Source organism: Scyliorhinus torazame, chromosome 16 (genome assembly GCF_047496885.1).
Source record: "Scyliorhinus torazame isolate Kashiwa2021f chromosome 16, sScyTor2.1, whole genome shotgun sequence".
Classification (NCBI taxonomy): Eukaryota; Metazoa; Chordata; class Chondrichthyes; order Carcharhiniformes; family Scyliorhinidae; genus Scyliorhinus; species Scyliorhinus torazame.
This window is the reverse complement of record NC_092722.1, coordinates 68,414,558-68,440,077: the sequence shown is the minus strand read 5'-3', so window position 1 is coordinate 68,440,077 and position 25,520 is coordinate 68,414,558. Positions and strand designations below refer to the sequence as shown.

The following is a 25,520-nucleotide window of genomic DNA, read 5'->3' as shown; positions in this document are numbered from 1 at the left end:
CCTTATATATGGGTTGTGTAATGCCCCCTTGTGGTAGTGTCACCTCTGGGTGCCTTGACTGCCCATTGGTCGTGTCCTATTCTATGTGTTCATTAACTATGTCTGCATGTCATGGCATCTCTGGTGCTCCCTCTAGTGTTTACTTAGTCTTAATGTATTTACATTAACCCCGTGTGTATTTACAGTGATGCATATCATCACAAATACCACTCCATCCACCCCTCCACACCCCACCATCTCCATGTAAAACACCACTCTCTGCCTGTCATTTCTTCCCTCCCTCTCCCTCTCTGTCCCACTCTCTCTCTCCGTCTCTTTCTCTCTGTCTGTCTCTCTCACTTTCCCGCTCTCTCTGTCTCGCTTCTCTCAGTCTCTGTCACTCCCTCTATCTCTCCCTCTTTGCCTCCATCTATCTCTTTCTCCGTGTCTCTTTCTGTGTGTCTCTCTGTCTCTGTCGCTCTCTCTCTTTCTTCTTTTCTCTTTCTCTGTTGGGCTCTCTCTGTATCTCCCTCTGTGTATTTCTCTCTGTCTCTCCCTCTGTTTCTTTCTCTCCATCTCGGTCTCTGTCTCTCTCTCTGTCACTCTCTCTTTGTCACTCTCTTTCTCTCTGTCTCTCTTTTTCTCTTCTGTGTCTCTTTTTCTCTCTGTCTCTGTTGCTCTCTCTCTCTCTGTCTCTCCCTCTGTCTTTTTCTCTGTCTCCCTCTGTCTGTCTCTCTCAGTGTCTCTCTCTCCCTGTGTGTGTCTCTCTCTCTCTCTCTCTTCTGTCTCCCTCCCTTTCTGTGTCCCTCTCTTTCATTCTCTGTCTCTGTCTCTCATTCTCTGTCTCTGTCTCTCTTTCTCTATCTCTCTTTCTCGCTGTAAATGTCTCTCTCTCTGTCTCTGTGTCTTTCTCACTGTCTCGGTCTCTGTTTCTCTCTCTGTCTCCCTCTCTCTCTGTCTCCCTCTTTCTCACTCTCATTCTCTGTCTCTCTTTCTCTGTCTCTCTTTCTCGCTGTTAATGTCTCTCTCTCTCTGTCTCTGTGTCTTTCTCGCTGTCTCGGTCTCTGTTTCTCTCTCTGTCATTCTCTCTCTCTGTCTCTCTCATTTTCTCTGACTCTCTCTCTGTCCTGGTCTCTCTCCGACTGTCTCTTTCTATGTCTCCCTCTCTCTGTCTTTCTATATGTTTCGGTCTCTCTGTTTCTCTCTCTCTCTGTTTCGCAGCACGGTAGATTTGTGGTTCGCCAATTGATTCACAGCTCCAGGGTCCCAGGTTTGATTCCCGGCTTGGGTCACTGTCTGTGCGGAGTCTGCACATCCTCCCCGTGTGTGCATGGGTTTCCTCCGGTGCTCCGGTTTCTTCCCACAGTCCAAAGATGTGCAGGTTAGGTGGATTGGCCATGATAAATTGCCCTTTGTGTCCAAAATTGCCCTTAGTGTTGGGTGGGGTTACTGGGGGATGGGGTGGAGGTGTGGGCTTGGGTAGGGTGCTCTTACCAAGAGCCGGTGCAGACTCGATGGGTCGAATGTCCTCCTTCTGCACTGTAAATTCTATGATCTATGATCTCTCTCTCTCTCTGTCTCACGTTCTCTCTCTGTCTCGCACTCTCTCTCTGTCTCGCGCTCTCTCTCTGTCAGCCTCTCTCTCTGCCTCCCGCTCTCTCTGTCTCTCGCTCTTTCTCATTCTCTCTCCATGTCCCTCTGTCTGTCTCTCATTCTCTCTCTCTGTCTCTCATTCTCTCTCTCTGTCTCGCGCTCTCTCTCTGTCTCACGCTCTCTCTCTGTCTCGCGCTCTCTCTCTGTCTCGCGCTCTCTCTCTGTCTCGCGCTCTCTCTCTGTCTCGCGCTCTCTCTCTGTCTCGCGCTCTCTCTCTGTCTCGCGCTCTCTCTCTGTCTCGCGCTCTCTCTCTGTCTCGCGCTCTCTCTCTGTCTCGCGCTCTCTCTCTGTCTCGCGCTCTCTCTCTGTCTCGCGCTCTCTCTGTCACGCGCTCTCTCTCTGTCACGCGCTCTCTCTCTGTCTCGCGCTCTCTCTCTGTCTCGCGCTCTCTCTCTGTCTCGCGCTCTCTCTGTCTCGCGCTCTCTCTCTGTCTCGCGCTCTCTGTCTCCCTCTTTCTCTGTCTCGCGCTCTCTCTCTGTCTCCCTCCCTCTCTGTCTCTGTCTCTCTCGCTCTTTCTCATTCTCTCTCTCTGTCCTTCTCTGTCTCTGTAAATGTCTCTCTCTCTCCCTTTGTCTTTCTCTGTCTGTGTCTCTCTCTCTGTTTCTTTCGTTCTCTCTCTGCCTCTCTCTCACTTCCTCTCTGCCTCTCTCTATAAATGCCTCTCTCTCTCTGTCTCTCTCTGACTCTCTCTGTCTCTGTGTGTGTGTGTGTGTGTGTGTGTGTCTCTCTCTCTCTCTGCCTGCCTGTCCCTCTCTCTGACTCTCTCTGTCTCTGACTCTCTCTCTGTCTCTCTCTCTCTCTCTCTCTCTCTCTGTCTGTCTCCCTCTCTGACTTTCTCTCTTTATCTTCCTCTCCCTTTGCCCCCCTATCTCTCTGTCTCCCTCCCTCTCTGTCTCTGTCTCTCTCGCTCTTTCTCATTCTCTCTCTCTGTCCTTCTCTGTCTCTGTAAATGTCTCTCTCTCTCCCTTTGTCTTTCTCTGTCTGTGTCTCTCTCTCTGTTTCTTTCGTTCTCTCTCTGCCTCTCTCTCACTTCCTCTCTGCCTCTCTCTATAAATGCCTCTCTCTCTCTGTCTCTCTCTGACTCTCTCTGTCTCTGTGTGTGTGTGTGTGTGTGTCTCTCTCTCTCTCTCTGCCTGCCTGTCCCTCTCTCTGACTCTCTCTGTCTCTGACTCTCTCTCTGTCTCTCTCTCTCTCTCTCTCTCTCTCTGTCTGTCTCCCTCTCTGACTTTCTCTCTTTATCTTCCTCTCCCTTTGCCCCCCTATCTCTCTGTCTGTCTCTCTCTCTGTCTCTGTTTCTCTGACTCTCTGTTTCTCTGACTCTCTGACTCTCTGACTCTCTGACTCTCTGTCTCTTTGTCTCTCTGTCTCTCTCTCTCTGACTCTGTCTCTCTCTCGCTGGCACTCTCTCTGTCTCTCTCTCTCTGTTTCTCTGGCTCTCTGTCTCTCAGCCTCTGTCTTTCTCTCTCTGTCTCTCCATTTCTCTCTGTCTGTCTCTCTCTATGTTTCTCTGACTCTGTCTCTCAGACTCTGACTCTCTCTCTCTCTGACTCTGACTCTCTGTCTCTCTCTCTCTCTGTCGCTCTCTGACTCTCTCTCTCTCTCTGACTCTCTGTCTCTCTCTCTCTCTCTCTGTGACTCTCTGTCGCTCTCTGACTCTCTGTCTCTCTCTCTCTGACTCTCTCTCTCTCTCTCTCTCTCTCTCTGTCTCTCTCTCTCAGTATTCTAATACCAGTGTATAAAGGCTAGTCTTTTTTTGGCAGCCTCAGCCTGGGAGCCTCCTGCAGGTTGCTCGGACTCTGACCCGGAACGTTCCACAGCTCATCCTCATGCCTGGAGGCAGCGTAACTGCGGTACAGCCCGAGGTCACGGCAACGAGTAGCGGGCTGCAGTCTGACACCGAGCAGGTAATGGGAAGCTGGAAAGTGTGAGAGTGAAGAGAGAGACGGAGAGACAGAGACGGAAAAAGAGAAGGGGACAAGGAGCGAGAGACCGACAGAGAACGAGAGACAGAGGGAGAGACACACAGAGAGGGGGGACAGAGAGGGAGATTGTGGGGAGCGGGGGAAAGTAGTGGAAGGAGGCGAGAATGGCGGACATGGTGGGGAACAGGGGAATGGGACATGGAGAGAGAGAGTGTGGGAGTGTGACAAGGGGAGACTACGGGAGGAATGGGACACGGGGAAAGAGTGGGGGGCACGGGGGGAGTGGGGGACATGGGGAGAGAGCGAGGGAGTTGGGGACGCGGTGAGAGAGTGGGGGAGTGGGACATGGGGAGAGAGCGGGGGAGTGGGGGACACGGTGAGAGAGTGGGGGAGTGGGACATGGTGAGAGAGTGGGGGAGAGGGGGACACTGTGAGTGAGCGGGGGACATGGTGAGAGAACGGGGGAGTGGGGGACATGGGGAGGGAGAGGGACATGGGGAGAGAGCAGAGGGCAGTGAGACATGGGGAGAGAGAGCGGGGGAGTGGGGGACATGGGGAGGGAGTGGGGGACACGGTGAGAGAGCGGGGGAGTGGGACACGGGGAGAGAGTGGGGGACTGGGACATGGGGAGAGAACGGGGGAGTGGGGGACATGGGGAGGGAGTGAGGGAGTGGGGGACACGGTGAGAGAGCGGGGGAGTGGGACACGGGGAGAGAGTGGGGAGTGGCACACGGGGAGAGAGTGGGGGACTGGGACATGGGGAGAGAACGGGGGAGTGGGGGACATGGGGAGGGAGTGAGGGAGTGGGGGACCCGGTGAGAGAGCGGGGGAGTGGGACACGGGGAGAGAGTGGGGAGTGGGACACGGGGAGAGAGTGGGGGACTGGGACATGGGGAGAGCGGGGGAGTGGGGGACATGGGGAGAGAGCAGGAGAGTGGGGGACACCGTGAAAGAGAGGGGGAGTGGGACATGGGGAAGGAGCGGGGGAGTGGGACATGGGGAGAGAGCGGGGGAGTGGGGGACACGGTGAGAGAGCGGGGGAGTGGGACATGGGGAGGGAGCGGGGGAGTGGGACATGGGGAGAGAGCGGGGGAGTGGGACACGGGGAGAGAGTGGGGGAGTGGGACACTGGGAGAGAGCGGGGGCGTGGGACATGGGGGAGAGTGGGACACGGGGAGAGGGCGGGGGAGTGGGGGACATGGGGGGAGAGCGGGGGAGAGGGGGACACGGTGAGAGAGCGGGGGAGTGGGACACGGGGAGAGAGTGGGGGAGTGGGATATGGTGAGAGAGCGGGGGAGGTGGACATGGGGAGAGAGTGGGGGAGTGGGACACGGGGAGAGCGGGGGAGTGGGACACGGGAAGAGAGTGGGGGAGTGGGACATGGTGAGAGAGCGGGGGAGGTGGACATGGGGAGAGAGCGGGGGAGTGGGACACGGGGAGAGCGGGGGAGTGGGACACGGGGAGAGAGTGGGGGAGTGGGACATGGGGAGAGAGTGGGGTAGTGGCGTCATGGGGAGAGAGCGGGAGAGTGGGACATGGGGAGAGAGCAAGGGAGTGGGGGACATGGGGAGAGAGCGTGGGAGTAGGACATGGGGAGAGAGCGGGGGAGTGGGACACGGGGAAAGAGCAGGGGAGTGGGGGACATGGGGAGAGAGTGGGGGAGTGGGACACGGTGAGAGAGCGGGGGAGTGGGGTCATGGGGAGAGAGCGGGGACTGGGACACGGGGAGAGAGTGGGAGTGGGACATGGGGAGAGAGTGGGGGAGTGGGACACGGGGAGAGAGTGGGGGACATGGGGAGAGAGTGGGGGACATGGAGAGAGAGCGGGGGAGTGGGACACGGGGAGAGAGTGGGGAGTGGGACAGGGGGAGAGAGTGGGGGACTGGGACACGGGAGAGAGCGGGGGAGTGAGGGAAATGGGGAGAGAGCGGGGGAGTGGGGGACATGGGGAGAAAGCGGGGGAGTGGGACATGGGGAGAGAGTGGGGGAGTTGGGTACATGGGGAGAGAGCGGGGGAGTGGGACACGGTAAGAGAGCGGGGGAGTGGGGGACACGGTGAGAGAGCGTGGGAGTGGGGGACACGGTGAGAGAGCGGGGAAGTGTGGGACACGGTGAGAGAGTGGGAAGTGGGACATGGGGAGAGAGCGGGGGAGTGAGACATGGGGAGAGAGAAGGGGGTGAGAGAACGAGGGAGTGGGGGACATGGGGAGAGAGCGAGGGAGTGGGGGACATGGGGAGAGAGCGAGGGAGTGGGGGACATGGGGAGAGAGTGGGGGAGTGGGACACGGGGAGAGCGGGAGAGCGGGGGAGTGGGGGACATGGGGATAGAGCGGGGAAGTGGGGGGACACGGTGAGAGAGCGGGGGAGTGGCACACGGGGAGAGAGTGGGGGACATGGAGAGAGAGCGGGGGAGTGGGACACGGGGAGAGAGTGGGGAGTGGGACAGGGGGAGAGAGTGGGGGACTGGGACACGGGAGAGAGTGGGGGAGTGAGGGAAATGGGGAGAGAGCGGGGGAGTGGGGGACATGGGGAGAAAGCGGGGGAGTGGGACATGGGGAGAGAGTGGGGGAGTTGGGTACATGGGGAGAGAGCGGGGGAGTGGGACACGGTAAGAGAGCGGGGGAGTGGGGGACACGGTGAGAGAGTAGTGGGAGTGGGGGACACGGTGAGAGAGCGGGGAAGTGGGGGACACGGTGAGAGAGTGGGAAGTGGGACATGGGGAGAGAGCGGGGGAGTGAGACATGGGGAGAGAGAAGGGGGTGAGAGAACGAGGGAGTGGGGGACATGGGGAGAGAGCGAGGGAGTGGGGGACATGGGGAGAGAGCGAGGGAGTGGGGGACATGGGGAGAGAGTGGGGGAGTGGGACACGGGGAGAGCGGGGGAGTGGGGGACATGGGGGAGGGCGGGGGAGTGGGGGACATGGGGATAGAGCGGGGAAGTGGGGGGACACGGTGAGAGAGCGGGGGAGTGGCACACGGGGAGAGAGTGGAGTGTGGGGGACATGGGGAGAGAGCGGGGGAGTGGGACACGGGGAGAGAGTGGGGGACTGGGACACTGGGAGAGAGCGGGGGAGTGGGGGACATGGGGAGAGAGCGGGAGAGTGGGGGACACGGTGAAAGAGAGGGGAGTGGTACATGGGGAGGGAGCGGGGGAGTGGGACATGGGGAGAGAGCGGGGGAGTGGGACACGGGGAGAGAGTGGGGAGTGGGACACGGGGAGAGAGTGGGGAGTGGGACACTGGGAGAGAGCGGGGGAGTGGGACATGGGGGAGAGTGGGACACGGGGAGAGAGCGGGGGAGTGGGGGACACGGGGAGAGAGCGGGGGAGTGGGGGACATGGTGAGAGAGCGGGGGAGTGGGACACGGGGAGAGAGTGGGGGAGTGGGACATGGTGAGAGAGCGGGGGAGGTGGACATGGGGAGAGAGCGGGGGAGTGGGACACGTGGAGAGAGCGGGGGAGTGGGACATGGGGAGAGAGTGGGGGAGAGAGCGGGGGAATGGGGGACATGGGGACAGAGTGGGGGAGTGGGACATGGGGAGAGAGCGGGGGAGTGGGACATGGGGAGAGAGCAAGGGAGTGGGGACAAGGGGAGAGTGCGTGGGAGTGGGACATGGGGAGAGAGCGGGGGAGTGGGTCACGGGGAAAGAGCAGGGGAGTGGGGGACATGGGGAGAGAGCGGGGGAGTGGGGGACATGGGGAGAGAGTGGGGGAGTGGGACACGGTGAGAGAGCGGGGGAGTGGGGGACGTGGGGAGAGAGCGGGGGAGTGGGACACGGGGAGAGAGTGGGGGACATGGAGAGAGAGCGGGGGAGTGGGACACGGGGAGAGAGTGGGGAGTGGGTCACGGGGAGAGAGTGGGGGACTGGGACACGGGGAGAGAGCGGGGGAGTGGGACATGGGGAGGGAGCGGGGGAGTGGGACATGGGGAGAGAGTGGGGGAGTGTGGGACACGGTGAGAGAGCGGGGGAGTGGGACATGGGGAGGGCGCGGGGGAGTGGGACATGGGGAGAGAGCGGGAGAGTGAGGTACATGGGGAGAGAGCAGGGGAGTGGGACACGGTGAGAGAGCGGGGGAGTGGGGGACACGGTGAGAGAGCGGGGGAGTGGGGGACACGGTGAGAGAGCGGGGAAGTGGGGGACACGGTGAGAGAGCGGGGGAGTGGGACACGGGGAGAGAGTGGGGTGTGGGGGACATGGGGAGAGGGCAGGGCAGTGGGACACGGGGAGAGAGTGGGGGACTGGGACACTGGGAGAGAGCGGGGGAGTGGGGGACATGGGGAGAGAGCGGGAGAGTGGGGGTCGCGGTGAAAGAGAGGGGGAGTGCGACATGGGGAGGGAGCGGGGGAGGTTGGGTCATGGGGTGGGAGTGGGGGGACACGGTGAGAGAGCGGGGGAGTGGTACATGGGGAGGGAGCGGGGGAGTGGGACATGGGGAGAGAGCGGGGGAGTGGGACACGGGGAAAGAGTGGGAGAGTGGGGGACATGGGGAGAGAGCGGGGGAGTGGGACACGGGGAGAGCGGGGGAGTGGGGGACATGGGGAGGGCGGGGGAGTGGGGGACATGGGGATAGAGCGGGGAAGTGGGGGGACACGGTGAGAGAGCGGGGGAGTGGCACACGGGGAGAGAGTGGAGTGTGGGGGACATGGGGAGAGAGCGGGGGAGTGGGACACGGGGAGAGAGTGGGGGACTGGGACACTGGGAGAGAGCGGGGGAGTGGGGGACATGGGGAGAGTGCGGGAGAGTGGGGGACACGGTGAAAGAGAGGGGAGTGGTACATGGGGAGGGAGCGGGGGAGTGGGACATGGGGAGAGAGCGGGGGAGTGGGACACGGGGAGAGAGTGGGGAGTGGGACACGGGGAGAGAGTGGGGAGTGGGACACTGGGAGAGAGCGGGGGAGTGGGACATGGGGGAGAGTGGGACACGGGGAGAGAGCGGGGGAGTGGGGGACACGGGGAGAGAGCGGGGGAGTGGGGGACATGGTGAGAGAGCGGGGGAGTGGGACACGGGGAGAGAGTGGGGGAGTGGGACATGGTGAGAGAGCGGGGGAGGTGGACATGGGGAGAGAGCGGGGGAGTGGGACACGTGGAGAGAGCGGGGGAGTGGGACATGGGGAGAGAGTGGGGGAGAGAGCGGGGGAATGGGGGACATGGGGACAGAGTGGGGGAGTGGGACATGGGGAGAGAGCGGGGGAGTGGGACATGGGGAGAGAGCAAGGGAGTGGGGACAAGGGGAGAGTGCGTGGGAGTGGGACATGGGGAGAGAGCGGGGGAGTGGGTCACGGGGAAAGAGCAGGGGAGTGGGGGACATGGGGAGAGAGCGGGGGAGTGGGGGACATGGGGAGAGAGTGGGGGAGTGGGACACGGTGAGAGAGCGGGGGAGTGGGGGACGTGGGGAGAGAGCGGGGGAGTGGGACACGGGGAGAGAGTGGGGGACATGGAGAGAGAGCGGGGGAGTGGGACACGGGGAGAGAGTGGGGAGTGGGTCACGGGGAGAGAGTGGGGGACTGGGACACGGGGAGAGAGCGGGGGAGTGGGACATGGGGAGGGAGCGGGGGAGTGGGACATGGGGAGAGAGTGGGGGAGTGTGGGACACGGTGAGAGAGCGGGGGAGTGGGACATGGGGAGGGCGCGGGGGAGTGGGACATGGGGAGAGAGCGGGAGAGTGAGGTACATGGGGAGAGAGCAGGGGAGTGGGACACGGTGAGAGAGCGGGGGAGTGGGGGACACGGTGAGAGAGCGGGGGAGTGGGGGACACGGTGAGAGAGCGGGGAAGTGGGGGACACGGTGAGAGAGCGGGGGAGTGGGACACGGGGAGAGAGTGGGGTGTGGGGGACATGGGGAGAGGGCAGGGCAGTGGGACACGGGGAGAGAGTGGGGGACTGGGACACTGGGAGAGAGCGGGGGAGTGGGGGACATGGGGAGAGAGCGGGAGAGTGGGGGTCACGGTGAAAGAGAGGGGGAGTGCGACATGGGGAGGGAGCGGGGGAGGTTGGGTCATGGGGTGGGAGTGGGGGGACACGGTGAGAGAGCGGGGGAGTGGTACATGGGGAGGGAGCGGGGGAGTGGGACATGGGGAGAGAGCGGGGGAGTGGGACACGGGGAGAGAGTGGGAGAGTGGGGGACATGGGGAGAGAGCGGGGGAGTGGGGGACACGGTGAGAGAGTGGGGGAGTGGGACACGGGGAGAGAGTGGGGGAGTGGGACATGGTGAGAGAGCGGGGGAGGTGGACATGGGGAGAGAGCGGGGGAGTGGGACACGGTGAGGTCATGGGGTGGGAGTGGGGGGACACGGTGAGAGAGCGGGGTAGTGGTACATGGGGAGGGAGCGGGGGAGTGGGACATGGGGAGAGAGCGGGGGAGTGGGACACGGGGAGAGAGTGGGGGAGTGGGACACTGGGAGAGAGCGGAAGAGTGGGACATGGGGGAGAGTGGGACACGGGGAGAGAGCGGGAGAGTGGGGGACACGGGGAGAGAGCGGGGGAGTGGGGGACACGGTGAGAGAGCGGGGGAGTGGGACACGGGGAGCGAGTGGGGGAGTGGGACATGGTGAGAGAGTGGGGGAGGTGGACATGGGGAGAGAGCGGGGGAGTGGGACACGGTGAGGGAGTAGGGGAGTGGGGGACATGGGGAGAGAGCGGGGGAGTTGTGGATATAGGGAGGGGGTGGGGGAGAGGGCGGGCGGTGTGTGTCAGGAGGAGAGAGATACAGGGAGAGAGCAGGGGAGTGGGACTGACTAGATTTTTCCAAGCTCTGACTAGATTTTTGCAAGCTCTGTTTGGCCCTGGTGATGATTGGTCAGTTGGTCAGCGATATGATTGGTCAGTTCGACTGTGGTGATGATTGGTCAGTTGGTCAGCGATATGATTGGTCAGTTTGGCTGTGGTGATGATTGGTCAGTTGTTCGGCGATATGATTGGTCAGTTTGGCTGTGGTGATGATTGGTCAGTTTAGCTGTTGTGGTGATTGGTCAGTTGGTCTCTCTTTAGGCTGAGAACCTAGCTCTGAGGAACCAGCAGACCTTGGCCACGGGGATCCAGGCAGCTGCACAGAAGGTGACATCGGTGGTGGTCAGCCAGTCCTCCACCCTGAGCCCAGCGCAGACCATAACCGTTAGCCAGGCCGCAAGTCCTGGTCTCAGTCAGGCTGCCGGCCTGAACCTTGGCCACACAGCACACGTCAGCTTATCCACGGGGGCCAAGGGCTCGGGGAGTGGGCAGAGTGCTGGAATTGGACACACCAGCCAGTGCGAGGCTGACATCAATCCCAAAAAGCCGGAACAGGAGGGTGGATCGAGCGGCCAGACGTGCGGGATCAACCTGACTCGGAGTGTAACTCCTTCAGGACAGACGCTCATCAGCTCGGGTAAGGACGGCATTCTGGGAGTGGGACTGGGAAAATGGCACGCCATCCGGGATTGGGGAATATCACACACAGTTTGCGACTGGGATTGGGAAAATTCCGCACAGTCCTGGAACTGGGATTGGGAAATCCACACAGTCCAGGATTGGGGAATATCGCACGCAGTCTGGGATTGGGGAAAATCATACACAGTCCGGGATTGGGGAATATCACACCGGGATTGGGACTGGGGAATAACGCACGCAGTCCGGTTTTGGGATTGGGGAATAACGCACATAGTACAGGATTTGGTAATATCACACACTGTCCGTGATTGCGGAATATCACGCACAATTTGGGATTGGGGAATACTGCACGCAGTCCGGGATTGGTGAATATCGCACCCAGTTCAGGATTGGGGAATATCACACAGAATCCGGGGTGAGATTGGGATTGAGCAACATCACACACCGACCAGGATTGGGTAATAGCGCACACAATCCGGGATGTGATTTGGGAATATCACGCACAGGGCAAAATCGCTGGCTTTGAAAGCAGGCCAGCAGCACGGTTCGATTCCCGTAACAGCCTCCCCGAACAGGCGCCGTAATGTGGCGACTAGGGGCTTTTCACAGTAACTTCATTTGAAGCCTACTTGTGACAATAAGCGATTTTCATTTCATTTTTCATTTCATTCAGATTGGGATTGGGGAATATTGCACAAATTCGGGATTTGGGAATATTGCACACTGTCCAGGATGTGATTTGGGAATATTACACACAGGCTGCGGTTGGGAAATATTACACAGTCCAGGATTGGGGAATACCGCAGATAGTCCAGGGTGTGATTGGAGAATATTGCACCCAGTCCTGCATTGGGAATGGGAAGTTTGGAGGTGTGTTATTGGGGAAAGGTCCGGGCATGCGGGCGCACAGTGGTGTTAAAGTTAGTGTCATTGGGAGTATTGACATTGTTACGGGAGGTATTGACGTTGTTATCCGGGGGGGTGCTGCTGTTGTTATCGGGAGGGGGTGTTGACGTTTTGGGGGGGGGGGTTGACATTGTTACCGGCGGGTGTTGACGTTGTTATCCGGGGGGTGTTGACTTTGTTAGCAGAGTGGGTATTGACGTTGCTTTTGGGGGGGGGGGGGGGTTGTTGACGTTGTTATCGGGAGGGGGTGGTGTCGTTGTTATCGGGGTGGGGTGTTGATGTTGTTATCGGGGGGGGAGGGTGTTGACGTTATCGGAGTGGGTGTTGACGTTATCGGGAGGAGGGGTGTTGACGTTGTTCCTGGGGGGGGTGTTGATGTTATCGGTGGGGGAGGTGTTGACGTTGTTATCCGGGGGGTGTTGACTTTGTTAGCAGAGTGGGTATTGACGTTGCTTTTGGGGGGGGGCGGGGTTTTGACGTTGTTATCGGGAGGGGGTGTTGGCGTCGTTATCGGGATGGGGCTTTGATGTTATCGGGGGGGGGCGTTGACGTTATCCGGGGGGGGGGGGGGTGTTGACGTTATCGGAGTGGGTGTTGACGTTATCGGGAGGAGGGGTGTTGACGTTGTTCCTGGGGGGGAGTTGATGTTATCGGTGGGGGAGGTGTTGACGTTGTTATCGGGGTGGGTGTTGGCTGTTATGGGGGGTGTTGACGTTATGGGGGGTGTTGACGTTATGGGGGGTGTTGACGTTATTGGTGGGGTATTGACGTAATTGGGGCGGGTGTTGGCATTATTGGCAGGTGTTGACGTTGGTTTTGGAGGGGATATTGACGTTACTCGGGGGGTGTTAACGTTGGTTTTGGAGGGGGTGGTAACGTTATTGAGGGGTGTTGACATTATTATGTGGGTGTTGACGTTCTTATCGGGGGGGGGGTGTTGATGTTATCGGAGGAGTGTTGGCGTTGTCATCGGGGGGATGTTGATGTTATTGCGAGTTGGTGTTGACGTTGTTACCGCGGGGGTGTTGACGTTGTTACCGCGGAGGTGTTGACGTTGTTATCGGGGGGTGTTGATGTTTTCGGGGGATGTTGACGTTATCAGGAAGGGTTGACGTTGTTATTCAGGGGTGTGTTGATGTTATCCGGGGGGGGGGGGGGGGGGGGTGTTGAAGTTATTGGGTGGGGTTGTTGAAGATGTTATCGGGGGGGGGGGGGGGTGTTGATGTTATCGGGGGCGTGTTGACGTTATCTGGAGGGGTTGACGTTGTTATTCAGGGGGGGGGGTGTTGATGTTATCGGGGGCGTGTTAGCGTTGTTATCGGGGGGATGTTGACATTGTTATCGGTGGGGCATGTTGACGTTGTTATCGGGAGTGTGTTTCACATTGTTACCGGGGGGGGGGGGGTGTTGACGTTGTTATCGGGAGGGGGTGTTGGCGTTGTTATCGGGGAGGGTATTGACGTTGTTATCGGGGAGGGTATTGACATTGTTTTCGGGGGGGGGGGTGTTGACGTTATAGGGAGGGGCTGTTGACGTTGTTATAGGGAAGGGGTGTTGACGTTGTTATCGGGGGGGGGGTGTTGACGTTGTTATCGGGGGGGGTGTTGACGTTGTTACCGGGGGGGGGGGGTTTGATGTTATCGGGGGGGGGGGTGTTGACGTTATTGGGGGGTTGGTGTTGACTTTGTTATCGGGAGGGGTGTTGACGTTGTTAACGGGGAGGGTGTTGACGTTTTCGGGAGGGGGTGTTGACATTGCTATCGGGGGGGGGTGTTGACGTTGTTATCGGGGGGTGGGTGTTGACGTTATCGGGAGGGTGTGTAGATGTTAGCTGGAGGGGGTGTTGACGTTATCGGGGTGGGTGTTGACGTTATCGGGGTGGGTGTTGACGTTATAGGGAGGGGGTGTTGACGTTGTTATCGGGGGGCGGGGTGTTGAAGTTGTTACCCGGGGGGGGGGGTGTTGACGTGTTATCGGGGGGCGGGTGTTGACGTTACCGGGGGGGGTGTTGTTGTTGGTATCGGGGGGGTTTTGACGTGTTATCGGGAGGGGGTGTTGGCGTGTTATCGGGCGGTTGTTTACGTTGTTATGCGGGGGGTGTTGACGTTATTGGGGGTGGATGTTGACGTTATTGGGGGGGTGTTGATGTTGTTATGGGGGTGTGTTGACTTTGTTATGGGGGGGTGTTGACTTTGTTACGGGGTGTGTTGATGTTGTTATTTGGCGGTGTTGACGTTATGGGGGGTGTTGACGTTATGGGGGGTGTTGACGTTGTTATGGGGGGTGTTGACGTTGTTATGGGGGGTGTTGACGTTATGGGGGGTGTTGACGTTATGGGGGGTGTTGACGTTATGGGGGGTGTTGACGTTATTGGGGAGGGTGTTGACATTATTGGCAGGTGTTGACGTTGGTTTTGGAGGGGATATTGACGTTGTTATGGGGGGGTGTTAACGTTGGTTTTGGAGGGGGTGGTAACGTTATTGAGGGGTGTTGACATTATTATGGGGGTGTTGACGTTCTTATCGGGGGGGTGTTGCTGTTATCTTATCGTGGGGGGTGTTGATGTTATCGGAGGCGTGTTGACGTTGTCATTTGGGGGATGTTGATGTTATTGGGAGTTGGTGTTGACGTTGTTACCGCGGGGGTGTTGATGTTTTCAGGGGATGTTGACGTTATCAGGAAGGGTTGACGTTGTTATTCAGGGGTGTGTTGATGTTACCCGGGGGGGGGGTGTTGAAGTTGTTATCGGGAGGGGGGGGTGTTGATGTTATCGGGGGCGTCTTGACGTTATCTGGAGGGGTTGACGTTGTTATTCGGGGGGGGGGTTGATGTTATCGGGGGCGTGTTAGCGTTGTTATCGGGGGGATGTTGACATTGTTATCGGTGGGGCATGTTGACGTTGTTATCGGGAGGGTGTTTCACATTGTTACCGGGGGGGGGTTTTGACGTTGTTATCGGGAGGGGGTGTTGGCGTTGTTATCGGGGAGGGTATTGACATTGTTTTCGGGGGGGTGTTGACGTTGTTATAGGGAAGGGGTGTTGACGTTGTTATCGGGAGGGGGGGGGTGTTGACGTTGTTACTGGGGGGGGGGGTTTGATGTTATCGGGGGGGGTGTTGACGTTGTTACCGGGGGGGGTGTTGACGTTATTGGGGGGTTGGTGTTGTCTTTGTTATCGGGAGGGGGTGTTGGCGTTGTTATCGGGGGGGGGGGTGTTGACGTTGTTATCGGGGGGGGGGGGTTTGATGTTATCGGGGGGGGGTGTTGACGTTGTTACCGGGGGGGGTGTTGACGTTATTGGGGGGTTGGTGTTGTCTTTGTTATCGGGAGGGGGTGTTGGCGTTGTTATCGGGGGGGGGGGGGGTGTTGACGTTGTTATCGGGGAGGGTATTGACGTTGTTTTCGGGAGGGGGTGTTGACATTGCTATCGGGGGGGGGGTGTTGACGTTGTTATCAGGGGGGTGTATTGACGTTGTTATCGGGGGGTGGGTGTTGACGTTATCGGGAGGGTGTGTTGATGTTGTTAGCTGGAGGGGGTGTTGACGTTATCGGGGTGGGTGTTGACGTTATAGGGAGGGGGTGTTGACGTTGTTATCGGGGGGCGGGGTGTTGAAGTTGTTACCCGGGGGGGTGTTGACGTGTTATCGGGGGGCGGGTGTTGACGTTACCGTGGGAGGGTGTTGTTGTTGGTATCGGGGGGGGTTTTGACGTGTTATCGGGAGGGGGTGTTGGCGTGTTATCGGGCGGTTGTTTACGTTGTTATGCGGGGGGTGTTGACGTTATCGGGGGTGTTGGCGTTGTTATCGGGGGGGTATTAACGTTGTTATCGGGGGGGTGTTGTCGTTGCTTTCGGGGGGGGTGTTGACGTTATCGGGGGTGTTGGCGTTGTTATCGGGAGGGGGCGTTGGCGTTGCTTTCGGGGGTTGTTGACATTATCGGGAGGGGGTGTTGACGTTATCGGGGGCGTGTTGTCGTTGTTTTCGGGAGGGGTGTTGGCGGTGTTATGGGGGGTGTTGACGTTATGAGGGGTGTTGACGTTGTTATGGGGGGTGTTGACGTTTTTGGGGATGTTGACGTTATCAGGAGGGGTTGACGTTGTTATTCGGGGGGGCGGTGTTGACATTATCGGGGATGTTGGCGTTGTTATCGGGAGGGGGTGTTGAATTTGTTATCGGGAGGGGGTGTTGGCGGTGTTATCTGGGGGGGTGTTGGCGGTGTTATCGGGGGGGGTGTTGCCGTTGTTATCGGGGGGGGTTGACGTTATCGGGAGAGGGTGTTGACGTTGTTATCGGGCTGGGTGTTGATGTTGTCAGGGGGGTGTTGGCGTTGTTATCGGGAGGGGGTGTTGAATTTGTAATCGGGAGGGGGTGTTGGCGGTGTTATCGGGGGGAGGGTGTTGTCGTTTTTATCGGGGGGGGGTTGACTTTGTTCGCAGGCGGGTATTGACGTTGCTTTTGGGGGTGCGGTGTTGACGTTGTGACTGGGAGGGGATGTTGGCGTTGTTATCGAGGGGTGTTGACGTTATTGGGGGGCGTGTTGACGTTGTTATCGGGCTGGGTGTTGATGTTGTCAGGGGGGTGTTGGCGTTGTTATCGGGAGGGGGTGTTGAATTTGTAATCGGGAGGGGGTGTTGGCGGTGTTATCGGGGGGAGGGTGTTGTCGTTTTTATCGGGGGGGGGTTGACTTTGTTCGCAGGCGGGTATTGACGTTGCTTTTGGGGGTGCGGTGTTGACGTTGTGACTGGGAGGGGATGTTGGCGTTGTTATCGAGGGGTGTTGACGTTATTGGGGGGCGTGTTGACGTTATCGGGAGGGCGTGTTGGCGTTATCGGGGGGGGGGTGTTGACGTTGTTATCGGGAGGGCGTGTTGACGTTGTTATCAGGAGGGGGTGTTGACGTTGTTATCAGGAGGGGGTGTTGACGTTGTTATCGGGGTGGGTGTTGACATTGTTATCGGGGTGGGTGTTGACGTTGTTATCAGGAGGGGGTGTTGCTGTTGTTATCGGGGGGTGTTGACGTTGTTTTTGGGAGGGGGTGTTGGCGTTGTTATCAGGGGGGAGTTGGCGTTGTTTTCGGGAGGGGGTGTTGGCGTTGTTATCAGGGGGGAGTTGGCGTTATCGGGAGGGGGTGTTGACGTTGTTATAGGGAGTGGGTGTTGACGTTGTTATCGGGGAGGGTGTTGACGTTGTTATCGGGGTGGGTGTTGACGTTGTTATCAGGAGGGCATGTTGGCATTGTTATCGGGGGGGTGTTGACGTTATCGGGTGGGGGTGTTGACTTTGTTATCGGGGGGGTGTTGACGTTGTTATTTGGAGGGGGTGTTGACGTTGTTATAGGGAGTGGGTGTTGACGTTGTTATCGGGGGGATGTTTATGTTATTGGGGGGTTGTTGACGTGCTATCAGGAGGCGGTGTTGACGTTGTTATCGGGGGGGTGTTGACGTTGTTATCAGGAGGGGGTGTTGATGTTATCGGGGTGGGTGTAGCCGTCGTTCTTCAGTGGTGGTGTTGCCGTTGAAATCGAGAGGGGGTTTTGCCGTTGTTATCGGGGGGGTTGACTTTGTTAGCAGGCGGATATTGACGTTGCTTTTGGGGGTGCGGTGTTGACGTTGTGACTGGGAGGGGATGTTGGCGTTGTTATCGGGCGGTGTTGACATTATCGGGGGGGGGTGTTGACGTTGTTATCGGGGGGGTGTTGACGTTGTTATCGGGGGGGGTGTTGACGTTGTTATCGGGAGGGCGTGTTGACGTTATCGGGGGGGTGTTGACGTTGTTATCGGGGGGCCTGTTGACGTTGTTATCGGGAGGGGGTGTTGACGTTGTTATCGGGGTGGGTGTTGACATTGTTATCGGGGTGGGTGTTGACGTTGTTATCAGGAGGGGGTGTTGCTGTTGTTATCGGGGGGTGTTGACGTTGTTTTCGGGAGGGGGTGTTGGCGTTGTTATCAGGGGGGAGTTGGCGTTATCGGGGGGTGTTGACGTCGTTTTCCGGAGGGGGTGTTGGCGTTGTTATCAGGGGGGAGTTGGCGTTATCGGGAGGGGGTGTTGACGTTGTTATAGGGAGTGGGTGTTGACGTTGTTATCGGGGGGGGTGTTGACGTTGTTATCGGGGTGGGTGTTGACGTTGTTATCAGGAGGGCATGTTGGCATTGTTATCGGGGGGGTGTTGACGTTATCGGGTGGGGGTGTTGACTTTGTTATCGGGGGGGTGTTGACGTTGTTATTTGGAGGGGGTGTTGACGTTGTTATAGGGAGTGGGTGTTGACGTTGTTATCGGGGGGATGTTTATGTTATTGGGGGGTTGTTGACGTGCTATCAGGAGGCGGTGTTGACGTTGTTATCGGGGGGGTGTTGACGTTGTTATCAGGAGGGGGTGTTGATGTTATCGGGGTGGGTGTAGCCGTCGTTCTTCAGTGGTGGTGTTGCCGTTGAAATCGAGAGGGGGTTTTGCCGTTGTTATCGGGGGGGTTGACTTTGTTAGCAGGCGGATATTGACGTTGCTTTTGGGGGTGCGGTGTTGACGTTGTGACTGGGAGGGGATGTTGGCGTTGTTATCGGGCGGTGTTGACATTATCGGGGGGGGGGGTGTTGACGTTGTTATCGGGGGGGTGTTGACGTTGTTATCGGGGGAGGGGGGTGTTGACGTTGTTATCGGGGTGGGTGTTGACGTTGTTATCGAGGGGGGTTTGATGGTATCGGGGGCGTGTTTACGTTGTCATCGGGGGGGGTGTTGCCGGTGGTATCGGGGGCGTGTTTACGTTGTCATCGGGGGGGGGGGGTGTTGCCGGTGGTATCGGGGGCGTGTTTACGTTGTCATCGGGGGGGGTGTTGGTGTTGCCGGTGTTATCGGGGGGGGTGTTGATGGTATCGGGGGCGTGTTGACGTTGTCATCTGGGGGGGGGGGTTGCTGTGCTGTTACTGGGTGGGGGTGTTGACGTTGTTATCGGAGGGTTTTGACTTTATCGGGGGGGGAATGTTGGCGTTGTTATCGGGTGGGTGTTGGCGTTGTTATTGGGGGGTGTGTTGATGTTATCGGGGGGGGTTGATGTTCTCATCGGGGGGGTTGGTGTTGACGTTGTTATCGAGGGAGGGGTGTTGACATTATCGGGGGGGGGTGTTGACGTTATCGGGAGGGGTGCTGACATTGTTATCGGGGGGGGTGGTGTTGACGTTATCGGGCGGGGTGTTGACGTTATCGGGGGGTTGTTGACGTTATCGGGGGGGGGTTGACGTTATCGGGGGGTTGTTGACGTTATCGGGAGGGGTGTTGACGTTATCGGGAGGGGTGCTGACGTTATCGGGAGGGGTGTTGACGTTATCGGGTGGGGTGTTGACGTTATTGGGGGGTTGTTGACGTAATCGGGAGGGGTGCTGACGTTATCGGGAGGGGTGTTGACGTTATCGGGTGGGGTGTTGACGTTATCGGGAGGGGTGCTGACGTTATCGAGAGGGGTGCTGACGTTATCGGGAGGGGTGTTGACGTTATCGGGTGGGGTGTTGACGTTATCGGGAGGGGTGCTGACGTTATCGAGAGGGGTGCTGACGTTATCGGGAGGGGTGCTGACGTTATCGAGAGGGGTGCTGACGTTATCGAGAGGGGTGCTGACGTTATCGGGAGGGGTGCTGACGTTATCGGGAGGGGTGCTGACGTTATCGGGAGGGGTGCTGACGTTATCGGGAGGGGTGCTGACGTTATCGAGAGGGGTGCTGACGTTATCGGGAGGGGTGTTGACGTTATCGGGTGGGGTGTTGACGTTATCGGGAGGGGTGCTGACGTTATCGAGAGGGGTGCTGACGTTATCGGGAGGGGTGTTGACGTTATCGGGAGGGGTGTTGACGTTATCGGGAGGGGTGTTGACGTTATCGGGAGGGGTGCTGACGTTATCGAGAGGGGTGCTGACGTTATCGGGAGGGGTGTTGACGTTATCGGGAGGGGTGCTGACGTTATCGGGTGGGGTGCTGACGTTATCGGGAGGGGTGCTGACGTTATCGAGAGGGGTGTTGACGTTATCGGGTGGGGTGTTGACGTTATCGGGAGGGGTGTTGACGTTATCGGGAGGGGTGCTGACGTTATCGGGGGGGGGGTTGACGTTATCGGGGGGGGGGTTGACGTTATCGGTGGGGTGTTGACGTTATCGGGAGGGGTGCTGACGTTATCGGGAGGGGTGTTGACGTTATCGGGTGGGGTGTTGACGTTATCGGGAGGGGTGTTGACGTTATCGGGAGGGGTGTTGACGTTATCGGGGGGGGGTTGACGTTATCGGGGGGGGGTTGACGTTATCGGTGGGGTGTTGACGTTATCGGGGGGGGGGTTGACGTTATCGGTGGGGTGTTGACGTTATCGGGAGGGGTGCTGACGTTATCGGGGGGGGGTTGACGTTATCGGTGGGGTGTTGACGTTATCGGGAGGGGTGCTGACGTTATCGGGAGGGGTGTTGACGTTATCGAGAGGGGTGCTGACGTTATCGGGAGGGGTGCTGACGTTGTTATCGGGGGGCGGGGGGGGGGGTTGACGTTATCGGTGGGGGTGTTGACGTTATCGGGAGGGGTGCTGACGTTATCGGGTGGGGTGCTGACGTTATCGGGAGGGGTGCTGACGTTATCGAGAGGGGTGTTGACGTTATCGGGTGGGGTGTTGACGTTATCGGGAGGGGTGTTGACGTTATCGGGAGGGGTGCTGACGTTATCGGGGGGGGGGTTGACGTTATCGGGGGGGGGGGTTGACGTTATCGGTGGGGTGTTGACGTTATCGGGAGGGGTGCTGACGTTATCGGGAGGGGTGTTGACGTTATCGGGTGGGGTGTTGACGTTATCGGGAGGGGTGTTGACGTTATCGGGAGGGGTGTTGACGTTATCGGGGGGGGGTTGACGTTATCGGGGGGGGGTTGACGTTATCGGTGGGGTGTTGACGTTATCGGGGGGGGGGTTGACGTTATCGGTGGGGTGTTGACGTTATCGGGAGGGGTGCTGACGTTATCGGGGGGGGGTTGACGTTATCGGTGGGGTGTTGACGTTATCGGGAGGGGTGCTGACGTTATCGGGAGGGGTGTTGACGTTATCGAGAGGGGTGCTGACGTTATCGGGAGGGGTGCTGACGTTGTTATCGGGGGGCGGGGGGGGGGGGTTGACGTTATCGGTGGGGTGTTGACGTTATCGGGAGGGGTGCTGACGTTATCGAGAGGGGTGCTGACGTTATCGGGAGGGGTGTTGACGTTATCGGGAGGGGTGTTGACGTTATCGGGAGGGGTGCTGACGTTATCGGGAGGGGTGCTGACGTTATCGGGAGGGGTGCTGACGTTGTTATCGGGGTGCGGGGGTGTTGACGTTATCGGACGGGGTGTTGACGTTATCGGGGGGTTGTTGACGTTATCGGGAGGGGTGTTGATGTTATCAGGGGGTTGTTAACGTTATCGGGAGGGGTGCTGACGTTGTTATCGGGAAGTGTGTTACCGTTGTTTGACTTTTTCGGGGGGGGGGGGGATGTTGGTGTTGTTATCGGGGGTGTTGACTTTATCGGCAGGAGGTGTTGGCGTTGTTATCGGGGGGGTGTTGGGATTGTTATCGGGGGGTGTTGGCGTTGTTATTGGGGGGGGGTGTTGACGTTGTTATTGGGGGGGTGTTGACGTTGTTATTGGGGGGGTGTTGATGTTAGCGGGGCCGGGTGTTGACGTTATCGGGGGGTGTTGCCGTTGTTTTCGGTGGGGTGTTGACGTTGTTACCGGGAGGGGGTGTTGACGTTATCGGGCGGGGTGCTGATGTTATCGGGCGGGGTGTTGACGTTGTTATCGGGCGGGTGCTGGCGTTGTTATCGGGGGGGTGTTGGCGTTGTTATTGGGTGGGTGTTGGCGTTGTTATTGGGTGGGTGTTGGCGTTGTTATTGGGGGGGTTGTTGGCGTTGTTATTGGGTGGGTGTTGCCGTTGTTATTGGGGGGGGGGGTTGTTGACGGTGTTATTGTGGGGGTGTTGGTGTTGTTATCGGGGGGGTGTTGACGTTATCGAGGGGGGGTGTTGACGTTATCGAGGGGGGGGGTGTTGACGTTATCTAGGGGGGGGGTGTTGACGTTATCGGACCGGGGTGTTGGTGTTATCGGTCAGGGTGTTAACGTTTTTATCGGGAGGGGGTGCTGACGTTATCGGTGGGGGTGTTGACGTTGTTATTGGGGGGGGGGGGTGTTGATGTTATCGGTGGGGGTGTTGACGTTTTTATCGGGAGGGGGTGTTGACGTTATCGGTGGGGGTGTTGACGTTGTTATTGGGGGGGTGTTGATGTTATCGGTGGGGGTGTTGACGTTATCAGGGGGGGTGTTGACGTTGTTATCGGGGGGGGTGTTGACGTTGTTATCGGGGGGGTGTTGGCGTTGTTATCGGGGGGTGCTGGCGTTGTTATCGAGGAGGTGTTGGCGTTGTTATTGGGTGGGTGTTGGCGTTATCGAGGGGGGGGTGTTGACGTTATCTGGGGGGGGTGTTGACGTTATCGGGCGGGGTGTTGGCGTTATCGGGCGTGGTGTTGACGTTTTTATCGGGGGGGTGTTGGCGTTATCGGGCGTGGTGTTGACGTTTTTATCGGGGGGGTGTTGGCGTTATCGGTGGGGGTGTTGACATTTTTATCGGGAGGGGGTGTTGACATTATCGGTGGGGGTGTTGACGTTTTTATCGGGAGGGGGTGTTGATGTTATCAGTGGGGGTGTTGACGTTGTTATTGGGGGGGGGTGTTGATGTTATCGGTGGGGGTGTTGACGTTTTTATCGGGAGGGGGTGTTGACGTTATCGGTGGGGGTGTTGACGTTGTTATCGGTGGGGGTGTTGACGTTATCGGTGGGGGTGTTGACGTTGTTATTGGGGGGGTGTTGATGTTATCGGTGGGGGTGTTGACGTATTCGGGCGGATTGATGACGTTAGCTGGAGGGGTGTTGACGATATCGGGAGGGATGCTGACGTTGTCATCGGGAGGTGTGTTGCCGTTGTTGTCGGGGAGGGTTACCGTAGTTACGGGGGGTTGTTGATGTTGTTATCGGAGGCTGTTGTCTTTATCAGGGGGAGTGTTGGCGTTGTTATCGGGGGGGGGTGTTGACGTTATTGGGAGTTATCCGGGGTTGACGTTGTTATCCGGGGGGGATGTTGACGTTGTTATCCGGGGGGGATGTTGATGTTGTTATCGGGAGGGGGTGTTGAAGTTGTTATCGGGAGAGGATGTTGACGTTGTTATTGGGGGGAGTGTTGACGTTGTTATCGGGGGGGGGTGTTGATGTTATCGGGGGGGGGGTGTTGGCGTTGTTATCGGGAGGGGATGTTGACGTTGTTATTGGGGTGGGGGGGTGTTGACGTGGTTATCGGTAGAGGATGTTGATGTATCGGGGAAGGTGTTGGCGTTGTTATCGGGAGGGGGTGTTGACGTTGTTATCCGGGGGGGGGGGTGTTTACGTTGTTATCGGGAGGGGATGGTGACGTTATCGGGAGGGGATGTTGACGTTATTGCGAGTGTGTGTTGACGTTGTTATCCTGGGGGGGATGTTGACGTTGTTATCGGGAGGGGATGTTGACGTTGTTATTGGGGTGGGCGGGTGTTGACGTTGTTATCGGGAGGGGATGTTGACGTTGTTATTGGGGTGGGGGGGTGTTGACGTTGTTATCGGTAGAGGATGTTGATGTATCGGGGAAGGTGTTGGCGTTGTTATCGGGGGGGGCTATTGACGTTGTTATCGGGGGGGGGGTGTTGACATTATCGAGAGGGGTGCTGACGTTATCGGGAGGGGTGCTGACGTTGTTATCGGGGTGCGGGGGTGTTGACGTTATCGGACGGGGTGTTGACGTTATCGGGGGGTTGTTGACGTTATCGGGAGGGGTGTTGATGTTATCAGGGGGTTGTTAACGTTATCGGGAGGGGTGCTGACGTTGTTATCGGGAAGTGTGTTACCGTTGTTTGACTTTTTCGGGGGGGGGGGGATGTTGGTGTTGTTATCGGGGGTGTTGACTTTATCGGCAGGCGGTGTTGGTGTTGTTATCGGGGGGGTGTTGGGATTGTTATCGGGGGGTGTTGGCGTTGTTATTGGGGGGGTGTTGACGTTGTTATTGGGGGGGTGTTGATGTTAGCGGGGCCGGGTGTTGACGTTATCGGGGGGTGTTGCCGTTGTTTTCGGTGGGGTGTTGACGTTGTTACCGGGAGGGGGTGTTGACGTTATCGGGCGGGGTGTTGATGTTATCGGGCGGGGTGTTGACGTTGTTATCGGGCGGGTGCTGGCGTTGTTATCGGGGAGGTGTTGGCGTTGTTATTGGGTGGGTGTTGGCGTTGTTATTGGGTGGGTGTTGGCGTTGTTATTGGGGGGGTTGTTGGCGTTGTTATTGGGTGGGTGTTGCCGTTGTTATTGGGGGGGGGGTTGTTGACGGTGTTATTGTGGGGGTGTTGGTGTTGTTATCGGGGGTGTGTTGACGTTATCGAGGGGGGGGTGTTGACGTTATCGAGGGGGGGGTTGTTGACGTTATCTAGGGGGGGGGTGTTGACGTTATCGGACCGGGGTGTTGGTGTTATCGGTCAGGGTGTTAACGTTTTTATCGGGAGGGGGTGCTGACGTTATCGGTGGGGGTGTTGACGTTGTTATTGGGGGGGGGGGTGTTGATGTTATCGGTGGGGGTGTTGACGTTTTTATCGGGAGGGGGTGTTGACGTTATCGGTGGGGGTGTTGACGTTGTTATTGGGGGGGGTGTTGATGTTATCGGTGGGGGTGTTGACGTTATCAGGGGGGGTGTTGACGTTGTTATCGGGGAGGGGTGTTGGCGTTATCGGGAGGGGTGTTGACGATATCGGGAGGGGTGCTGACGTTGTCATCGGGAGGTGTGTTGCCGTTGTTATCGGGGGGGGGGTTACCGTAGTTACGGGGGGATGTTGATGTTGTTATCGGAGGCTGTTGTCTTTATCAGGGGGAGTGTTGGCGTTGTTATCGGGGGGGGGGTGTTGACGTTGTTATTGGGAGTTATCCGGGGTTGACGTTGTTATCCGGGGGGGATGTTGGCGTTGTTATCGGGAGGGGATGTTGAAGTTGTTATCGGGAGAGGATGTTGACGTTGTTATTGGGGGGAGTGTTGACGTTGTTATCGGGGGGGGGGGGTGTTGGCGTTGTTATCGGGAGGGGATGTTGACGTTGTTATTGGGGTGGGGGGGTGTTGACGTGGTTATCGGTAGAGGATGTTGATGTATCGGGGAAGGTGTTGCCGTTGTTATCGGGAGGGGGTGTTGACGTTGTTGTTGTGGGGGTGTTGGCGTTGTTATCGGGGGTGTGTTGACGTTATCGAGGGGGGGTGTGTTGACGTTACCTGGGGGGGTGTTGACGTTGTTATTGTGGGGGTGTTGGTGTTGTTATCGGGGGTGTGTTGACGTTATCGAGGGGGGGGGTGTTGACGTTATCGGGGGGGGTGTTGACGTTGTTATCGGGGGGGTGTTGGTGTTGTTATCGGGGGTGTGTTGACGTTATCGAGGGGGGGGGGGTGTTGACGTTATCGGGGGGGGTGTTGACGTTGTTATCGGGGGGGGTGTTGACGTTGTTATCGGGGGGGTGTTGGCGTTGTTATCGGGGGGTGCTGGCGTTGTTGTCGAGGAGGTGTTGGCGTTGTTATTGGGTGGGTGTTGGCGTTATCGAGGGGGGGGTGTTGACGTTATCTGGGGGGGGTGTTGACGTTATCGGGCGGGGTGTTGGCGTTATCGGGCGTGG

At 58.3% G+C, this 25,520-nt stretch overlaps 1 protein-coding gene across 2 annotated transcripts in view; it reads left to right on the top strand.

Moving 5' to 3' along the window:
* LOC140392859 (polyhomeotic-like protein 1) overlaps positions 1 to 25,520 on the top strand; it is a 210,658-nt gene that overhangs the window by 46,066 nt on the left and 139,072 nt on the right. For both annotated transcript variants that reach the window (XM_072478601.1, XM_072478600.1), the window contains 2 exons: positions 3,393 to 3,536; positions 10,537 to 10,912. In XM_072478601.1, the coding sequence (XP_072334702.1) occupies positions 3,393 to 3,536; positions 10,537 to 10,912 (520 nt within the window). The remainder of the gene's footprint in view (positions 1 to 3,392; positions 3,537 to 10,536; positions 10,913 to 25,520) is intronic.